Source organism: Aedes albopictus, chromosome 3 (genome assembly GCF_035046485.1).
Source record: "Aedes albopictus strain Foshan chromosome 3, AalbF5, whole genome shotgun sequence".
NCBI lineage: Eukaryota > Metazoa > Arthropoda > Insecta > Diptera > Culicidae > Aedes > Aedes albopictus.
In genome coordinates, this window is record NC_085138.1 from 119551319 (window position 1) to 119570278 (window position 18960).

General features: G+C 45.2%; 1 protein-coding gene and 1 pseudogene across 6 annotated transcripts in view; one reads left to right on the top strand and one right to left on the bottom strand.

Annotated features, from left to right (window-relative positions):
• Positions 1–11000, top strand: part of LOC115263581 (GTPase-activating Rap/Ran-GAP domain-like protein 3) — a 598953-nt gene extending 587953 nt beyond the window's left edge. For all 6 annotated transcript variants that reach the window (XM_062855941.1, XM_062855940.1, XM_029866830.2 and 3 more), the window contains 2 exons: positions 7571–8486; positions 8549–11000. In XM_062855941.1, coding sequence (XP_062711925.1) covers positions 7571–8486; positions 8549–9741 — 2109 coding nt within the window. In that variant the 3' untranslated portion in view covers positions 9742–11000. The remainder of the gene's footprint in view (positions 1–7570; positions 8487–8548) is intronic.
• A 312-nt stretch (positions 11001–11312) lies between these two features.
• On the bottom strand, positions 11313–13172 carry LOC134289682 (uncharacterized; annotated as a pseudogene).
• Between the last annotated feature and the right edge of the window lie 5788 nt (positions 13173–18960).

The following is an 18960-nucleotide window of genomic DNA, read 5'->3' on the forward strand; positions in this document are numbered from 1 at the left end:
ACAGGCCCTAATACCTAAGGTAATGTTATCCTCGACCATTTCCTAACGGGGCATACAGGACATTTCTAACAATCAAGGGATTAAGACTCACTATGTTCTTTTATGTTTTGACAAATCGTGAAGTTTGAGGTATCACACTATCGGTTTCCACAACCTGCCGGGGGACATCTGGGACATATCCGGTGTGGCGAGGTTGTTTGCAAGGGACCTTGAGAACCTAGAATAGCTATTTTCCTTCATGTTTCGACAAATTATTAAGTTTGAGGTGTCGGACGGTTGTTTTGACCAACGTTGTAGAAATGGCCATTTTGACCATTTTTCATGGGGCATCCGGAATATTTCGGGTCTGGGCCAATCCACTCAAAGGGGTCATGGGAACCTAAAGGGACTGCTATCCTTCATGTTTTGACAAATCATGAAGTTTGAGGTATCACACGGCTGATTTTGACTATGTTTGAAAATTACCACTTCCCTGAGGGCATCCGGAACATTCCGGGTATGGCCAGACCGGTCCCAAGTGGCCATAAGGGCCTAGAAGGACTATTTTCATCTATGTTTCAACAAATCATGAAGTTAGAGGTGTTGCACGGTTGATTTTGACAACGTTGTGGAAATGGTCACTTTTGTCACATCCCAGGGGACACCCGGAACATTCCGGGGCCAGGCCGTTCCCGAGAGGTCTTAGGAGCATGGAAGGACTATTTTCCTTCATGTTTCGACAAATCATAAAGTTCGAGGTGCCGCATGAATGATTCTGACAATGTTGCTAGAATGGCCACTTTGGCCACATCCCTGGGGGCAGAGATGGCATTTCACCGTAGCGATTCACTGCGGCGTCAGTTTATCGACCACACTGGGGATAGGAACATTTTTCACCACACCAAGAAGCCAGTTTCTCTTGTTTTGGGTGGTAGGTAGACCAAGCGCTAGTGCGTGCTCTTGCTCGTCCGCCTTGGATCGAGTGTGGCTCACTCTTTCGCGCGCATCGCTCTCCGGCGCTCTCCCGTGTTTTCACCCAGCAGTCACCGAATTATCACCATGGTGTCGCCGGGGCGAGAACTCTCCGGCGTTTCACCGCAGCGCGCACTCTGGCGCAAAAACCTCACTGGAGCGCGCACCCGGGTGATTTTTTACACTTTCACCGAAGAGAATTTGAAATCGCTCTCGCCGCACTATTGTGTGGCCTAGTGCTCAGGGAGCTAAGAGATTTATTTCTACCCACCAAGCTTGCGCGCATCCGAATCGCAGTGGTGGATCCACATATAAGAGAAGGGCTCCTGTTCAGATGCACAGCGTGAGTGGTGTATTTTCTATTTCTCTTTCCCACACTGAGGATATGGACATCTCTGCCTGGGGGTACCCGCAGTGTGTGGATTTTTATCGCGAACCACTGAATGGTCCATGCTCAGCAAGTGATACATTCGCGAATGTAACACTTCATGAACCAACATGCTCGGGAACGCTCCCCGAAATGCTGATCATTCTCTTGCCCGGTTCGATACGAGAGCGCAATCAAGAGAGAAGATGCTCGATGACGCTAATGAAAGCGATGCATTCGGTTAGAATATGTTATTGCCATAATTCTTTTTTTTTATTGTGACTACACAACCTGCAACGTCATGAATACAGTTAAATTAAATAGTATTTCACGTTTTTAAAGCGAAAACGCATTAAATACTGATGAAAATAACGATTATTTACAGTTGCCCCAAGCCAACGATGAGCGATCATCGGTAAGTGTTACACTTAGCGATGCCCGCTCATCGCCGCAGCTTGTTTATATCGGAGTATCTTCTTTGTGTTCCTTCGTGAACCATGCGACTCGAAGAGAGAACATACACCGCTTGGTAATTGAAACAGAATCAACAGAAGGGAACAAAAACTGCCGAGTGGTTCACTGATCACTTTTTCGTCCAAACACTGGGTACCCGGAACATATCCGGTTCATGAGACTGCTTGATTGTGTCATTTCAAGTCAATGGTTCCTTGTAGTTATATAGTTTATGTATTCCTGGCGTATAATATGTGCAAATTTCCAAAATAACTATAGATTCAGAGTAAAATGCATTAATGTGTCATTTTACGGCCGGTCATGACCCCAACGGAATCTGGAATAACTCCGGAACGGATGGGTGAACCGGTTCCGTATGGTAGTCCTTGACAATTTGGACAAACCTGGAGCGAATGCAATTGACTTCGAAAAAATCGGTTCGGAAATGCCTTTTTCATAGCTGATTCAAGATTCGAAAATCATCCGAAATAGACGTTGGGTACGCGAAGGGTCATTGAAATTGCTCACGTAGTGCCCCAGTGGACAATAGAGCTGTAAATTAGGTTAAGTGATTAAGAATATAAAAATGTACGAGTTTCTCATAATCCTGCAAATTGACTATGTTTCGCAAGAATATGCAATGCAGGGTTCTTCAACTGCATCATGATCCCAAAGCCGCCCAGAAGCATTGATGATAACGCGGATGATTTTACATCTAGCTTGACTGTGTGTGTGTGTGTGTGTGTGTGTGTGTGTGTGTGTGTGTGTGTGTGTGTGTGTGTGTGTGTGTGTGTGTGTGTGTGTGTGTGTGTGTGTGTGTGTGTGTGTGTGTGTGTGTGTGTGTGTGTGTGTGTGTGTGTGTGTGTGTGTGTGTGTGTGTGTGTGTGTGTGTGTGTGTGTGTGTGTGTGTGTGTGTGTGTGTGTGTGTGTGTGTGTGTGTGTGTGTGTGTGTGTGTGTGTGTGTGTGTGTGTGTGTGTGTGTGTAAGAATTACCGTTGCCTAAGTAACGCCATCCAGCCCATCCTACAGAGCAATCTTCAGAGATGTTGGAGGAGATCATCGAGGGACTTTTTCCGCGTCATGATCCTAGTCCTTGGCCTCCTTTCGTAGGACAGTCGGGGACTGGGGCTGGCGATGAGGAGAGGGTCACCGATGTGGAACTTGCGGGAATAACAAAGTCCCTTAGCGTAGGTAAGGCCCCAGGTCCGGACGGAGTTCCGAACCTGGCCTTAGAAGTAGCTATTGCAGAGGCTCCTGAGATGTTCAGGCAGCAATGCCTAGACGAGGGAGTTTTCCCAGAACCAGAAGCATGGAAGAGGCAGAGCCTGGTTCTATTGCCAAAGGCGGGGAAACCACCCGGAGACGTTGGCATACAGACCAATATGCTTGATAGACACGGCGGGGAAGGAGCTCGAAAATCGATCATCCTCAATAGAATGTTAAGGTTCACCGAGGGCAAAAATGGTCTTTCGAGTAACCAGTACGGCTTCCGGAAGGGGAGGTCGACCGTAGACGCTATCTTGTCGGTTACAAAAACTGCCGAGAAAGCATTCGAGCCCAAGAAAGGGAGATTCACTACTGTGCAGTAGTGACTCTGGATGTAAGGAATGCGTTTAATTGCGCCAGCTGGTCTGCTATTGCCGATGCGCTCTTGCGTCTGGGGATACCCGGGTACCTGTACAAGATTCTCGAAAGTTACTTTCAGAATCGAGTACTAGTTTACGACACGGAGGTGGGTCGGAAGTGCTTTCACATAACTTCAGGAGTCCCGCAAGGACCCATCCTGGGTCCGGTATTATGGAATGTCATGTACGACGAGGTGTTGAGGTTAGAGTACCCAGCGGGAGTGAAGATTGTCGGATTTGCCGACGACATTACGCTCGAAGCATACGGTGAAACGATCGAGGAGGTGAAGTCGACTACTGCCCACTCGGTCAAGGTTGTGGAGACATGGATGTGGTCCAGGAAACTGGAGTTGACTCACCACAAGACTGAGGTGACGGTTGTTAACAACCGGAAGTCAGAGCAGCAAGGGGAGATCAGTGTAGGTGAGTGCACTATCCTGTCAAAGCGCTCCGTCAAACACTTGGGCGTGATGATCGACGATAAGCTTACCTTCGGTAACCACGTCAATTATGCCTGTAAAAGAGCCTCCACAGCTATTGCGGCACTGTCCCGGATGATGTCCAATAGCTTTGCGGTGTACGCCAGTAAGCGCAAGCTTCTGGCTAGTGTTGCTACGTCCATACATAGGTATGGCGGCCCGGCGTGGGGCACTGCGCTAAGTACTAAATGCTACGGACGGAAGCTGGAAAGTAATTACAGGTTAATGTGCCTGAGGGTTGCGAGCGCGTACCGTACCGTGTCACACGACGCTCTCTGCGTCATTACTGGTATGGTGCCTATCGGCATCCTTACCAGTGAGGACATGGAGTGCTTCGGAATGCGCGGCACAAGAGGCATACGCAGGACTGCCAGGATGGCCTCTATGGTCAAATTGGCAGCGCGCGTGGGACAGTTCCACCAAAGGAAGGTGGACCCATAGGTTGATACCGAGGGTAGATAGTTGGATTAATAGGCACCATGGGGAAGTTACATTCCACCTGACAGAGGACCTGTCAGATCATGGATGCTTCCAACAGTATCTACATCGTTTCGGGCATGCGGATTCTCCCAAATGCCCAGTGTGCAGTGGTTTAGGTTTAGAGGAAACAGCGGAACACGTTTTGTTCGTGTGCCCGCGTTTTCGCACAATGCGTGACTGCATGCTTGCCACATGCGGGGAGGACACAAACCCGGACAACTTGGTCCAGAGGATGTGTAGGGATGAGTTTGGCTGGAACGCCGTTTCAACGGCTATCACCCATATCGTCTGGGAGCTACAAAGGAGGTGGCGCGTGAACTCGGAGAATGACTAGTTCAATTTCAGTACAAGAGGTGGTCCAGGGGTTCGGAGTCGGCTTCGTACACGCAAAAAAAAATCCGTTCCGGTATACGTGAACTCGCAGTCACGGCAACGGGAACAAACGGGAACTATGCATAGCAACGATAACAACAATAAGAAATGTACACCGTGAACTAGATATCACAGTTTCCAGAACGCCCATATTGACAGCTGGAACTAGTTCCAGTTCACGGTGTATATTTGCTTGTTCTCATATTTGCGTTTGTTTGTTCACGTTTATCAGAACGCTTTTCTAAGCGTGTAGGTCATACCGGTGCCTTGCTGTCAAGACCTACCCTTACAGCGATTAAGTGGCCGCGGAGAGGAAGTCCCGGTAGCGTTGCTGTCGTGGTGTCGGTCTAGTTGGTTGGATCCGAGCCCGCGGTTTGAAAGGGGTCCCCGGTATGGGCCGGCCGGCAGGTGGAGACCCTGCTGTCAGCAACCTTCTGGTGCATCTGATAGAGCCTGAAGGGTAGTAATACCCTTCCTTTGCGGGCAGGTCAGATCGGGTTGCATGTGGGTATCAGGTCTCGATGTCTGCTAAACAGTAGGGCGTGGGCGGGGTTGACCCGCCTGCCTTCCGAGGGCACAGGGTGTGGTGGTGGACTTTCCAAAGCGAGTAATCGATGTTCGTTGCTGCAGGCTACGCAGCTAACCTTGAGGGTGCGATGTGCACTAGCCCGTCTCTGAAGCAATACCTTCTTGGTGGTTCCGGAGAGTCGTAGGGTTTGTGCGACCATAGAAATGTGTTTAGTGGGTCGAGGAGAGAGTAGTCCTGGCTTTTTCTATTGTAGTAGAAGACAGCTTCAGCCCACACTACCCTAACCTTCCTGCTAGGGTGTCTTTTGAGTTAATTCTCCCCCTATGGTTTAGAAGAAAAAAAAAAACCTCGGACTATGCGTTCGATTCCCGTCCAAATCTCACCGCTGGAGAGCTTTACTTACGCCATGACGATTCAACAAATCACGGAAAAACTTTGTTGTTATGTTCACGCTTCGACAGTCTCAACTCAAGCCCCCTTTATCCCGATTACACTTCATTCCCATCCCAGCCACCCAACGAAGCGATTATTGCGTTTCCCTGTATCCGTTCGCTAGCTGCATCACACCTGTCATCTCTCAGGCTTCCAACTTTCACAGTACAGGTTCAATCTATCATAATATTGTATAACTTTTCATAACGAGACTGGATAAAATAAAGAGGAGAAACGTAAAATTTGAAACAGACGATTTTCTGTCATCCCCATAGTTCCAATCGAGCAAAAAATCTATCAAAACGACAAGGATTCGCCACTTTGGTATACTCGAGACCAAGATGTTTATAAGGAAGGTGTTAGCGTATAAGCAGTAAGTGGATGCGGGGAGTGCGGCACACTGCGGGGGGATGGAGGTGACAGCCGGCCAGTTTGTTTATGCTGCAGAACGCTACAGAAGCGTTGCTGCGCCGCATCGGCAACAACATGCTCAACACGGATAACCAATGTTGACATACTTCCATGACACTCATAAAATGAGTAATATTCCCCCAGGTTTAAAATTTGCTCGTGCCCCCGCATTTTTGTTAATTATGAATACAATGGCGATTTCTTAACCAAAAGAGATTGCTTTGCCGAGAATATTGCAAAATATTTGCTTGAGTGGGTGTACGAGCTAATTTGCAATCTCGTTTGCAATCCGTGTAAGTAGGAAACACTTGATGAGTGTCATGGAGTTTGTTCGATTTTAGTGCTGAGAAAGTTAAGCGTGCATGGTTTCTGTGGGGTTGGTACGTTGCTAGGGCGGAAAGTTTTTGTTTGTCATCTCACTAGTGAAAAAAATTGAATACAAACTTGCCAGCTGTCGTTAGGTTTTCCAATATGGCGGATGGTGGAATCTGACATATTGGATTACCTTCCTTTTACTTACCTTGCTCGAGACACTTTAACTTTTCACTTTGTGGAGTTTATGTTACCGTATTGCAGCCACGCTGGTGGTGATCGATTGATGCATAAAATATCTGATGATGGCTGAAGTTGAGTAGGCCAAAACGTTATGTATTATCGAGTTTTAGTGTGTGTTTTCACCGAAAATCATCAACAATCGTAATACATATATAACGCCTACGAGTTATGCAATCAAGCGAACTATGCCGCATTATCTTCAGACTTATAAATACAACATTAATCTATGTATTACCTTACGCCTGGCATCCACGCACCAATGTGTGTGAACCCATTGTCAAACATATCCCACCAATACTACGACATCCGCATGAATTTGTGCAGACGCAGAGGTATATTCGGTCTGCTGTGGATACAAACGATTGCAATCATCACTTCCTTCCCCTTCCCCACCTTGACTTTTTACGTGACGCGGCAGGAGGCATTGTCGCCTAAACATAGAAGATCACCAACATTCACACACAAAAGATGCCAGCTTAGTCCCCGGCATATATCTAAATGGTTCCTTCTGTTTGAGGGTAGCTGGTCTGGCGATACTGGAGTAGCATTCACGGGTGGTCAATCAAGCTCAAGCTTTGAGTTAGAATTACATGAATGTAGGTCCTGTACAACGAACAGCCTGCGCTGTCGACACTTCTTTATGGCATGTGTGCTGCTTGGGTGTGGTCACTCGACTTACTCCTTCTACTGAGCTTGCATCAAACGCTTTCTCCTACACACCAATTTTTTATTGCTGGAAATCAGCAAATTTTTGCTGATGGAAGAGGAGAAATTGGGATAATACGACACCGCCAAATGCTCAATGCTAAAATTTGTTCCGCTAATAATAGAAACAACTCAAAAATTATACTTAGGTACTTTTTCTTATCTCAACTTTTCTCACATTTGAATTTTCTTTCTCTTTTTCACTTGACAGAATATGCTGAACCGGAGGGCCTTCTCGGAAGTGCTCTACGACGCGCCCCGAACATCCAAGCTGAAGGAGGATGCCCGTCAGGTGGAATTTGTTCGCATCGGACAGGCCCTCAAGCTGGAAGCCATCGTCCGCGGAGATGCCCCAACGAGCATAGCATCGGCGGGAACCGTATTCAAGCGGCCACCCTGGGAGCCACAGTGCTTCTATCCGACCTTTACGCCGAGAAACGATCTGGTTGGCGACAGCTGGGGTCAGGATCAGCTATTTTTGGCCTCAGACGAAGGAACATATCTAATTAAGGAGGACCAAACCCATAGGATTGTGTTCGATAGAACGTTAGCAGTGAAACAGCTTAGTGTCATTGAAGATCACGGGATCATGCTGGTGCGAGGTGGATCGGCCTTGCAGAAGGACGGCCACAGGGTGCATGTTTTTAGGTTGAACGAGTTCAGTGAAGATCGGTTAGGGCAGAGATCGAGAATTGACGTTAAGGATCGTAGGATAGACAAAACAAGAGGTTGTCATTTGTTTGCCATATCAAGAGCAGGAGAGGCTCACCTTCGGATGGCCGTTGCAGTTGGAAGAAAGTTGTTGATATTCCAGTGGAAGCATACGGCTGCGTGGACATCCTGGTGTCCCAATAGTGATAATGATACCGTCGATGGTTTTATCTTTCTGAAGGAAATAACACTACACGAGGCTCCAATGATCATGACGATACTGGAAGGCTCGTGCCCAAATTCGGGACTACTGATTTGCGTTGGATACAAGTACAGTTTCGAGATCGTGTCGGAAGCGACTGGTCATGCAACGAAGCTCCACGAGGCGGATACTAGAAAACAGACTGCAGTTCATTTGGTTGCCGCTTTGGATCTGTATGACGGACAGGATACGGAGTTGTTGCTTTGCTATAATCGTAAGTTTGAGTTATTGTTTTGGTTTTGATAATAAACTAAAATGTTGAATTTTATGTTTCAGATACATGTCATTTTCAAAAGCTCTCGGAAGAGTGTTCCAGTAGTTCAGAATTCGATTTTCAGTTCAACACACCACCAACTTCAGTCGTCTGCGCATTTCCATACATCATTGCATTTACACCAGATTCAATGGAAATTCGACTTCTTGTGAATGGAAATCTAGTACATACGGTCATGATGGCTGAGCTTCAACTTATTACTTCAAAAAAGGACATCTACTTTGTAACCACCGCTCCAGAATTTATCCCCAAGGGTGCCAAATTACGTGGTCCGGACTCCGAAGACCACGAACTGATAAAGCCACGAATCGAGGAAAGCAAAGTCGCTCCAGATGACGATAGCTCGACTAGTCCTGGAAGAAGTCGACTCAGCTCAGATGAAGATAATAACGGTGCACAAAGTTTAGATGGCCAGGACAGCGGTTCCACCGACAGTAAGAACTCAGAACTAACAACGCCACAAATTCAACGGGCACTGCAAACGCCAAAGCCCGAGGGGGACAAACCTAAAGAGAGTACACTCTCTACGGAAGACATTAAAAGGCCGATATCGAAAAGCAATTCCTATGGCGAAGCTGGTTCTTCGTTTTCGATACCGACTACCACGTGCAGTAAAGATTTAGCCAAGCATTTTGGCGCTCAACCACAGCCTAATACAAAGAATCTCTGCAAGCACTTCGGGGAACCATCTGTTCCTCCAAACTCGCCGCAGAACAACACGATCATCAAGGGTAGCTCACCAAGCTCCCCAACTCGAAAGTCGTTCATCCGACAGCCAACACTGAATCTTAACAAAGCACAACCGACGGATAGCGAAACGTCTCCTTCCAATGGAAATACGAGCAAACCCCTGCGAATCTACCGAATCCCATTGACCAACCTTACCGGAACTCATATCCAATCGCATCATTATCACTACCCGAGCACGGATCCTTCGAAGGAACCCACAGCGATAGCCACCAAAATGCAGCCATGCAAACCGACTGACCCATCAACGGCCCTATCGTCGTCCCACGAGGAGGTGGAAGAAGTTGAAGGACCCGGCCGAAGTAGTTCCTGTGAAGAGGACCCCAATCCCAAATTGAGTATATTTGATCAAATTCAGCAAGATTTGCAGGAACTCAGCATGAAGGATAAAGCCGATGCAGGTCAGGAAGAAGCCGAGCTGCGAAGCTCGGTTCTTACACCACTGTAAACCAAAAATGAAACCAGGAATCTCCAGCTCTTACCGAAAACAGCAGCTCAAACTTCTACAGCCCTCCATATTTTCAAATTTTCATCTTATATCTATAGGATACTCTCGAGTCACTTTACACTGACACTTACACCGCACAAATATCGAGATGATTACACACATGTGAAACAACCTGTTTTCCGAGAAGAACCGTTGGAAACCTTAGCAAAAAGAATCTATCCTAGAAATGTAAGCAAAACATACGAAAATAATACCAGCAAAGGTACATGTTGTTGTCGCAAACAAGGTTTCATTTCGTGCGCGGACAGGCACTAAAGATAACAAATGGAAAACTCTGTTTTCAATTATCTCTCATGTCAAAAGGAAGGAAAATTTCAGACGATGAATTTGGAATGAGAACCGTGTACTAACAGGAGAAGCCCACATTCCTCGAAAACACACATGTATTAGGGCTTTTAAGCGCTCTCGCTCCGAATGCACGGATATTCGCCTAATACAATTATGTCCACAAAATTATGTGAAGCGTGTTGATGGGTCCACTTGTCTCCTTGCACGGGACGGGGACGTTCCCATGTAGTAGGGCTCGAAGCACGTTTAGGCACAGGGAAAAGAAGCAGGTTGTGGAACGTCCATTAAGTATGTCACGCAAAAACTGGGTACTTAAGAGTCTATATTCCGTTTTTATAGGTTTTCTGAAAATGTTTGCTAATTGTCCTCGCTTCCATCTGATTCTCAACTGGGTGCGTGACGTAGTTTTTGGACCTTCCCTTGAACGAACAAATTGGCTGAAAATTTCGGAAAAGAAAATAAATTTTCGAGAAGAAGATATGTGATAAAAAGTCGAGAAGCTTTATTGAATGCGGAGATGAGTCATAATCGTGGATTTCAGACGATTCAGAATTCTTATTCATTTGGGCACTCCAAATAATTTTCTTCTCCTTTGTCGCAATCTTCTACCATTTTTTAAGATTATATTTTATTTACAGAATGCCCCAATCAACAAACCATACGCATACATCTCACAATTTCAAGAGGGAAAATTGTAAGCCATTCGGCCAATCGTTATTTTAAAGTGGTCGGTAAATTTTACATACTCCTCTGTTTTTTTTTCAAGTATTTAGTCTACCTTGATATCTTGATACCAGCTGCGTATTTATAGCCCAAGTCCAAGCAAATAGTAGAGCGGAATTTCCTTTCAATGTTTCTGAAGAAACATGTTCACAAAAACAGAACGAAAAAAGCCAATAATCAAAGTTATTCCAACTTACCTTTACCAATGTCCATCTAATGGAAGCAAAAAGATGTAAACTATCGATAACCAGCCCCTGCAGCACTAGAAATCGAATAATTACGTACTCCACTGAAGTACTAAACCTTCGAGCAAACCAGCCTAGGGCTGAAAGCTTCGTAAATAAAGCTAATAATAATAATAATAATAATAATAAAGTACTAAACCTTTGTTTTTCGTTTTGCGTGTGCCAAAGACAACCGCACCAAAGCAGCAGCTAGCCGAATTGTTCTTCTTCATTTATTGAACTTACCTTCATAATTCACACCCCACAAAAGCACTTCAAAGTTGGATTTCACTGCTGCAGAATACAACAAAAGCTGCTTAGTTATTGAAATGTATTGCTACTTCCCGTCGGTAAATTGTAAACAAACTGTCCCAGGGAAGATTCAGGCAAATGTGTACCTGGATTTTCTGCACACGAAACATCGTATTTCACAACCACAGAGAAAGATTTCTTCGTCGAATTGTGATGGCATACTTATGATCTGTTGGGCAAACATTTTGACCGGAAATAACCATTTTTGACCGTTCTATATACCATATTGTCGAATAGGTGTGACAGAAATCAAATTCATATAGTGCCCGGCATATACCGTGCATGTACCAAACTTTGCGCAGTTAAGAAATTTTCAACTTTTTTCATTAAAAAGAAATACAAATGAGTGTAATATTCTATCAATTTTTTGACCTATAGCATGTTTACTAACATTCTATCGATTAAGCATTTGAAAAAGAACCATGATATAAAATAAAAAATAATAAAAATATAAAAAGTGACCGAACATTATGTGCCTAACTTTGCGCACAAAATCCTCATTGTTCCATACTTTGCGCATGATGTTCCTAACTTTGCGCATGCTTCAAAATCATGCCAAAATGGATTTTTTCTTCCTGATAATGTCGCTATATCAAATCAAAATAGTTTAAATAAGGGGAAGGAGTGTGCGGTTTGATATTTCAAGTAATTCTTTGCGTTAAAAAGTTGTCTTAGTTAATTAAAAAAACCATAATGTGTCGTTTTGTTAAAGCGCATTGTTTTATTCTGTCTTGAACAATAACATTGGAAGCTTATGGATATGACATATTTAATCGATTAAAAATTTCAAATTACAATCTGAGCAGCACGTTTCACAGTCGTGGTTTTGATACCTTCGTTTTTGACTTTGCCTTCACGAACTGCTGTTTTTTTTTTTTTTTTTTTTGAAGGTTTCTTTTCTCGTTCTGCCTTTTTTTCTTGTCGCTTCTGTTCCTCATTTTTCTTATATTGTTCTATCTCCCTGAACCATTCTCGAAATTCGTCGCTTGTTGCCACTGCTGGTGGGCGTGGTCGCTGAGATTTTGCACGTTTTGATGGTTTCATTGACACCGTTGGTATGCGAAATGCTTTCTCAAGAAAATCTTCTTTGTTACTCCTTTCACATAAGGGACTTGAAGACATTGTCGCTGAATTTGCCAAGACTTCGACACTGTTTGGTTCAACTTGAGGTTCAGGGGCTTTCTCAAGAGACATTTCGCATGGCGTGCATTCCATTCCGGGAGTTTGAAAATTCAGAAGACTTGTAGCTCTTGCACGCTCATCTGCGAATATTTAAAAAAAATAAAAATATTTAATCAGTAATACATAAAAAGTATACTTGTAAAAATACGAACCCTCGAGCATAGCTTCGTCAAATCCAAGGAAGCCATCGATTAATTCGGTTGATGTTCCTTCTGCAGCGTGGGACTCTTGATTTTTCTTGATTTGCTGCCATACGTAAAATAAATTTGCATCCTCTGCTGGCCCTGTCCACACTACCGCAGATTGATGTTGCACGAACAAATTCAGCTGACCAACTTTCAAGTAGTCCTCAAAAGCTGACAGCAACGCGTTGGGCGCAATTTTCTCGGGAACTAGGTCATTTTCTGTACTGTTGCTTGTCGCTTCAACATCAGAAGTTTGTTTTGTTGCAATCATCTCATAGTTTACAGCGTTTAGGTCCCATGGCACAAGACCACACCTTCTGAAACCGGTATTTAATGTGCTTTTCAAATTCCCCATTTCATCAACTGCTTTCTTAAGCAAAGGAGTAAATTCGTGTTTCAGGATCATTTCTCCTGCATGATGCGTCCTCCATTGAATCAACTTTTTATTCCACCGAGCTTTGAGCACCGACGAACCGACGTGACAGTGGTGTTTCAAAAGTGTCCCCCCAAGGGGGAGTCGCTGAGCACATCTTTACTTGTGCCAATTATTTTCAGTGTGCCAACGGGTATTGAATTGTGCCTCAGTGTGCCCCGAAGTGCCACTGCTTGATGATTCAGATTTTGCTTGGCAACTACCAAGACAACCAACTGTTTGTTTTCATTTTGCAGGTCAAATGCACATGGTTGCCTAGTTTTCTCACCCAAACTCAAGTGTCAAAATTGTGCCTCAGAGTGCCTCGGTGTGCCACACAGCGTATAAGACGGTGTGCTTGGCACCTCTTGGCACAATGTTCCAAGCGACTAGCCCCTTGTGTCCCCCCTAAATTTAACGGTCGACCAGCAAAGCGAGCGAACGCTTCTGTCAAATCAGCTCAGGCACGAACCTTTTCCTATATGAATACACGGGGGTTTTGAGTCAAGCTATCAAAACAACGCGAACCGTTATAGAGGAGGCGCTAGTGTTCGGCTATTTTTCATCATGGCGTCGGGGACAACAAATTTGAATTTATTTGTTCTAGCTGTCACGTCGGTTCGTCGGTGCTTTGAGTCCTCCGAAGAAGGCCCCGTCTAGTGGCTGAAGAATGTGGGTGGCATTCGGGAAGAGACAAATCAGCTCAATCCCATTTTCTCTACAGAACTCGGTAGTTTGATACGAAATATGCGATGTGTGGCCATCTACAAACACGATGTCCGGAAGTGTGATTTCCATCTTCAGTAGCCAAGGATAAAAAATGTTCTTCAGATAATAATAAAAGGTCTCGCGGTTCATCCAGCCCGATTCAGTTTTTCCTACTACATAACCAGATGGAGCGTTTAGTGATATTTCAGCGGGTAGTCTTTGTTTGTAGGGAAAGAGTACGAGCGGCGTTGCCAAGGTTCCGGCTGCATTTGCGGCAAACAAAGTGGTATATGCTTCTTTATCCGAATTCGCACAGTTTGTGTGCACATACTTCGCACCTGTTTCCGCAAATACTTCCTCTCTGGATGGAACCAAACGCATGGCTGTTTCATCCATGTTGAACACTCGGACGGGATCAGCGGCAACATGGTTCAGTTTGTTCGCCATAAAATAAGAATGAATCTGATCAAACCATTTTCGTATTTTCGGTTCTGTCACAGTTGTCCGTTGTTTCGAAAGCGCACTAGGAATCCGACGCGAGATATTGGGATGTCGTTTTAGGAAAAGTTTCTTCCACTTTCGGCCGGGAATACCATCGGTGAACGGACTTTTTCTGCCAGACATTTTGAACAGATACGCCACGGAAGTTTTTAGTCGTTTTGCATCAACCGGGAAACCAACCTTCGCGCTATTGATTATCCAATTAATCAGGCCCGGATTAAGGATTGTGGGGGCCCGGGGCCCGAGCGGATGTGGAGGCCCCTCGGAGAGATGACCAAAAATGTTTTTCCTTATTTTCGAACAGTACTTGAGCAATATGAAAAATAAAGCTAATGTTAGTGACCAAAAAAGGTTTTTGTGGGGGCCCCTAAAATGTGGGGGCCCGGGGCCCGGGCCCCCCCGGCCCCCCCTTAGATCCGGCCCTGCAATTAATGATGAAAACTTCTTCCTCCTTCGTTAAAACGGGAGGCCTTCCGGGGTTTTTAGAAGCACACTTTTCTTTCAGCTTCATCCTGACGGTGCTTTCCGGAACGTTAGCAGAAGCCGCTGCCCGTCGGATGGATTGACCCTTTCTGGCAAGATCGATAGCCTTGGCCACTTGCAACGAAGATTAATCCATGGCATGTTGGTTTGCTGAAAGTGCGCAAAAATTAAGAACACAATGTAAACAATGGTTCCAAACATTGCGCATCAGTTTTTTCTTATAAATTTATTAAATGTGATGTGAAAGACGATTGAAATAACTAGAAAATTACCTTTTCTGCTAATTAACCGCAACATTCAACTTCACTTAAACGATTTTTAAAGAAATATACAATAGAAATACACTAGAACGCCAATTGCGCTGTACTAACTTTTCCTATTTAATTATTTTAATAACTCTAATTGTAATAATTGATTATGTTTAAGTGCCCATTTTGTAGAGGACCTTTTGTTTTGGTAAACAAAATTTATTTGACACTTATAGTACCGCTACTGACGCTGTAAGGGCGAGGCAAACTAGATGTTAGTCACACGAACAGTCGCGACATTGCAGGCCAAACATGTCTAAAGGTCCAATCTGCAAAAGAGAGGCTCTCTTTGGTTTCCCTCTCTTTCATTAATATCTCAGCTGTTCATTTGTATTATGATTGTCTCCTTGCATTGAACGATGGTCAAAACAATCGTCTTTTGATTTGTACTGAAAAAATAGTTGAAAAGTGTACCATAACATTGCAATAATTGAAAGAGAAAGTGATCAAAGAGAGCCTCTCAAATGCAGATAGGACCTATTGAAATGTTTGGCCTGATTGGATTTCTGTGGCTGGTTTTTCTAATAAATATACTGATTTTTCGCAGGAGCACTCCTTAGCGCCTGCGTTAAGACGGTGCAAATTTTGACGTTTCTACGTGTGGCGATACGGGTTTCGATTTATTTACTAGTAAAAACAAAAAAAAAATACGGTAAACAAATGTGAACAAACGTTTATTAATCAAAACTTGTGATGTGAATTAATGTGTGAAAAATGCCGATAATTATTTAGTTTTTTAGAAATGTTTAAAAAATGCGCAAAGTTTGGACCTGCGCAAAGTTTGGTACATGCACGGTACGTGGACTAGATGGAAATAAAATTCGATCTCTGCGCTCCCCGCCTTCTTGTGCCAACCGGATCTGTCGCGATCACCAACTATGCAGGGTTGTTGTCCGGCATTCTTGCAACATGCCGTGTCCATCGTATCCTTTCGGTTTTGGCCACCTTCTGGAAGCTGGGTTCGCCGTAAAGTGCAGCGAGTTCGTGGTTCATCCTTCTCCGCCACACACCGTTCTCCTGCACGCCGCCGAAGATCGTCCTTAGCACGCATCGCTCGATAACTCCGAGTGCTTGCGCTGATGATGCGCCTCCGAATTTCACGGCTCACGTTGTTGTCACCCGTCAGTAAGGATCCGAGGTAGACGAATTTCTCCACCACCTCGAAGGTATCCCCGTCTATCGTAACATTACTACCCAAACGTATCCGGTCGTGTTCGGTTCCGCCTACCCGCATGTACTTTGTTTTTGAGGCATTCACCACCAGTCCGAGCTTTGCTTCTTCGCGTTTCAGGCGGGTGTACAGCTCTGCCACCGTTTCAAATGTTCTGGCAATAATGTCCATGTTGTCCGCAAAGCACATAAATTGACCGGATTTTGTAAAAATCGTTCCTCGGCTGTTGAGCCCGGCTCGTCGCATCACACCTTCCAGAGCGATGTTGAAGAGTAGGCATGAGAGTTCATCACCTTGTCTCAGTCCCCGGCGAGATTCGAATGAACTGGATAGTTCACCGGAAACCCTTACGCAGTTTTGCACACCCTCCATCGTTGCTTTAATCAGTCTAGTCAGTTTCCCAGGAAAGCCGTTTTCGTCAATGATTCTCCATAGCTCTGCGCGGTCGATACTGTCGTATGCCGCGTTGAAGTCGATGAACAGGTGATGCGTTGGGACCTGGTATTCACGGTATTTCTAGAGAATTTGCCGTTCGGTGAAGATCTGGTACGTTGTCGATCAGCCGTCGATGAAGCCAGAGCTTGATAACTTCCCACGAACTCATTTATTTTAGGTGACAGACGAAGGAAGATGATCAGCACCTTTTTGGCAGCATTCAAAATAGTGATCGCTCTGAAGTTCTCACATTCCAAATGGTCGCCTTTCTTGTGAATGGGGCAGATTACCCCTTCCTTCCACTCCTCCGGTAGCTGTTCGGTTTCCCAGATCCTGGTTATCAGCCGATGCATACAGCAGGCCAACTTTTCTGGGCCCATCTCGATGAGTTCAGCTACGATACCATTCTTACCAGCTGCTTTGTTGGTTTTGAGCTGATGAATGACATTCCATTTCTACGCACTCCGCTTCTTCCAGGTGGCGCTTTTTCTCCAGAAAGAGGTGGGTCTGCTGTTTCCGCTGTTTGTGATGTTCCACGTTTTGTCGGGTCCCTTGCTGCAGCATTACCGCCCGCGCTGCGTTTTTCTCATCCAAAACCGTTCTGCACTCTTTGTCGAACCATTCGTGCTCTCGGCTGCGTCGTTGACGGCTGCTTTCACTGTACTCCAGCAGTCCTCTAGAGGGGCCTCGTCGAGCTTGCCATCGTCTGGCAACGCGGCCTCGAGATTTTGCGCGTATGCTGAGGCGACATCCGGTTGTTGTAGTCGCTCTAGGTTGTACCGTGGCGGTCGTCGGTACCGTACATTGTTGACGATGAAAAGTTTTGGGTGCAGTTTGACCATCACCAGATAGTGGTCGGAGTCGATGTTGGCGCCACGATAGGTCCTGACTGTTGAGAGATGCATCCGAGCACCCCTCGTAATTGAGACAACATTTATGAAATATGGATACACCATGGATATGTGTGTTATCGATTGTTATTGTTTATAGTTGTAAAATGTTGAATGTAAATAAAAGTCCATTCGTTCGTGTACAGTGAAACAGTACGCAGGTGTTTTGTTCTTCTCCGTTCCGTGATTTCCTTTCTCGTCCCGCTGTTCTGAGGTTTCTGCTGTGTTGCAAAATCTACCAGGTTATGGGCCCAGGTATGAATGAGAAAGTGAAAGTCGCCGTGTTCGATGGATCCGGCTTCCACAACTGGAAGTTCCGGATGGAAACCATCCTCGATACGTTCGGTCTCCTGGATTGCGTCGAACGGGAGGTTGCTGAGATCGACGAGTTGCGAGTGATGGCTGACGATAGCGTAGAAGTGAAAACGGAAAAGAAAAGACGAATGGCGGAACGGAAAATCGCAGATAAAAGGTGTAAAGCTGTGATTATTTCGGCTATCGCGGACAGTCAACTAGAACTGATTAAAGACTGTGCGACCCCAAAGCATATGTGGAGTACTTTGAGGTCGGTGTTCGAATGTCGCGGTGTCGCTGGGCAACTCTACATTAGAAAGCAGCTACTTACATTGAAGTATGTGGAGGAAGTTGGTGTTAGTTTGCCAGAACACTTGATTCAGTTCGACTGTTTGATTCGTGAACTCAAAGAAAGTGGTGCGACAGTGGAAGAATCGGACGCGCCATTTATTATTAACATTGCCATCGTCGTTTGATTCAGTTGTTACTGCCATCGAAACTCTTCCGAGTGGAGTAACGATGGCATTTGTGAAGAAGCGTTTGCTAGACGTTGATTTGAAGAAAAATCTTGTGAACAATGACAGTGGTGAGAGCAAGGGTGAAAGCAACATTGCTATGATAAGCAGACACACGTGGGGAAAAGTAAAGTGCTTTCGGTGCGGCAAACTTGGTCACAAGCGAGCAGACTGTTATGTGTCAGTGGTTCCCAAACGGAGTCGGTACGGAAGAGTGAAATTTCGAAACGGTGAGAGAGATTTAGTAATTGAAGAAAATCGTACCTCGAATTGCGCAGATATTGCTTTCTTAGTGTCGAGAGAAAAAGAACAACTGGAGAAAGTGCAGTGGTTTTTAGACTCTGGAGTGACGGACCACATAGTGAAGGATGCAAGTTATTTTGACAAAATGCGACGCTTGGAACAACCGGTGGCAGTGGAGATGGCGAATGGAGAGAAACAGCATGCGACGTGAAGAAGGAGAATTGGCTAGCTTGCCGATAAAGTTTTGAAGATCAGAAAAACAGCAAAATACGGGATTTCAGTCTA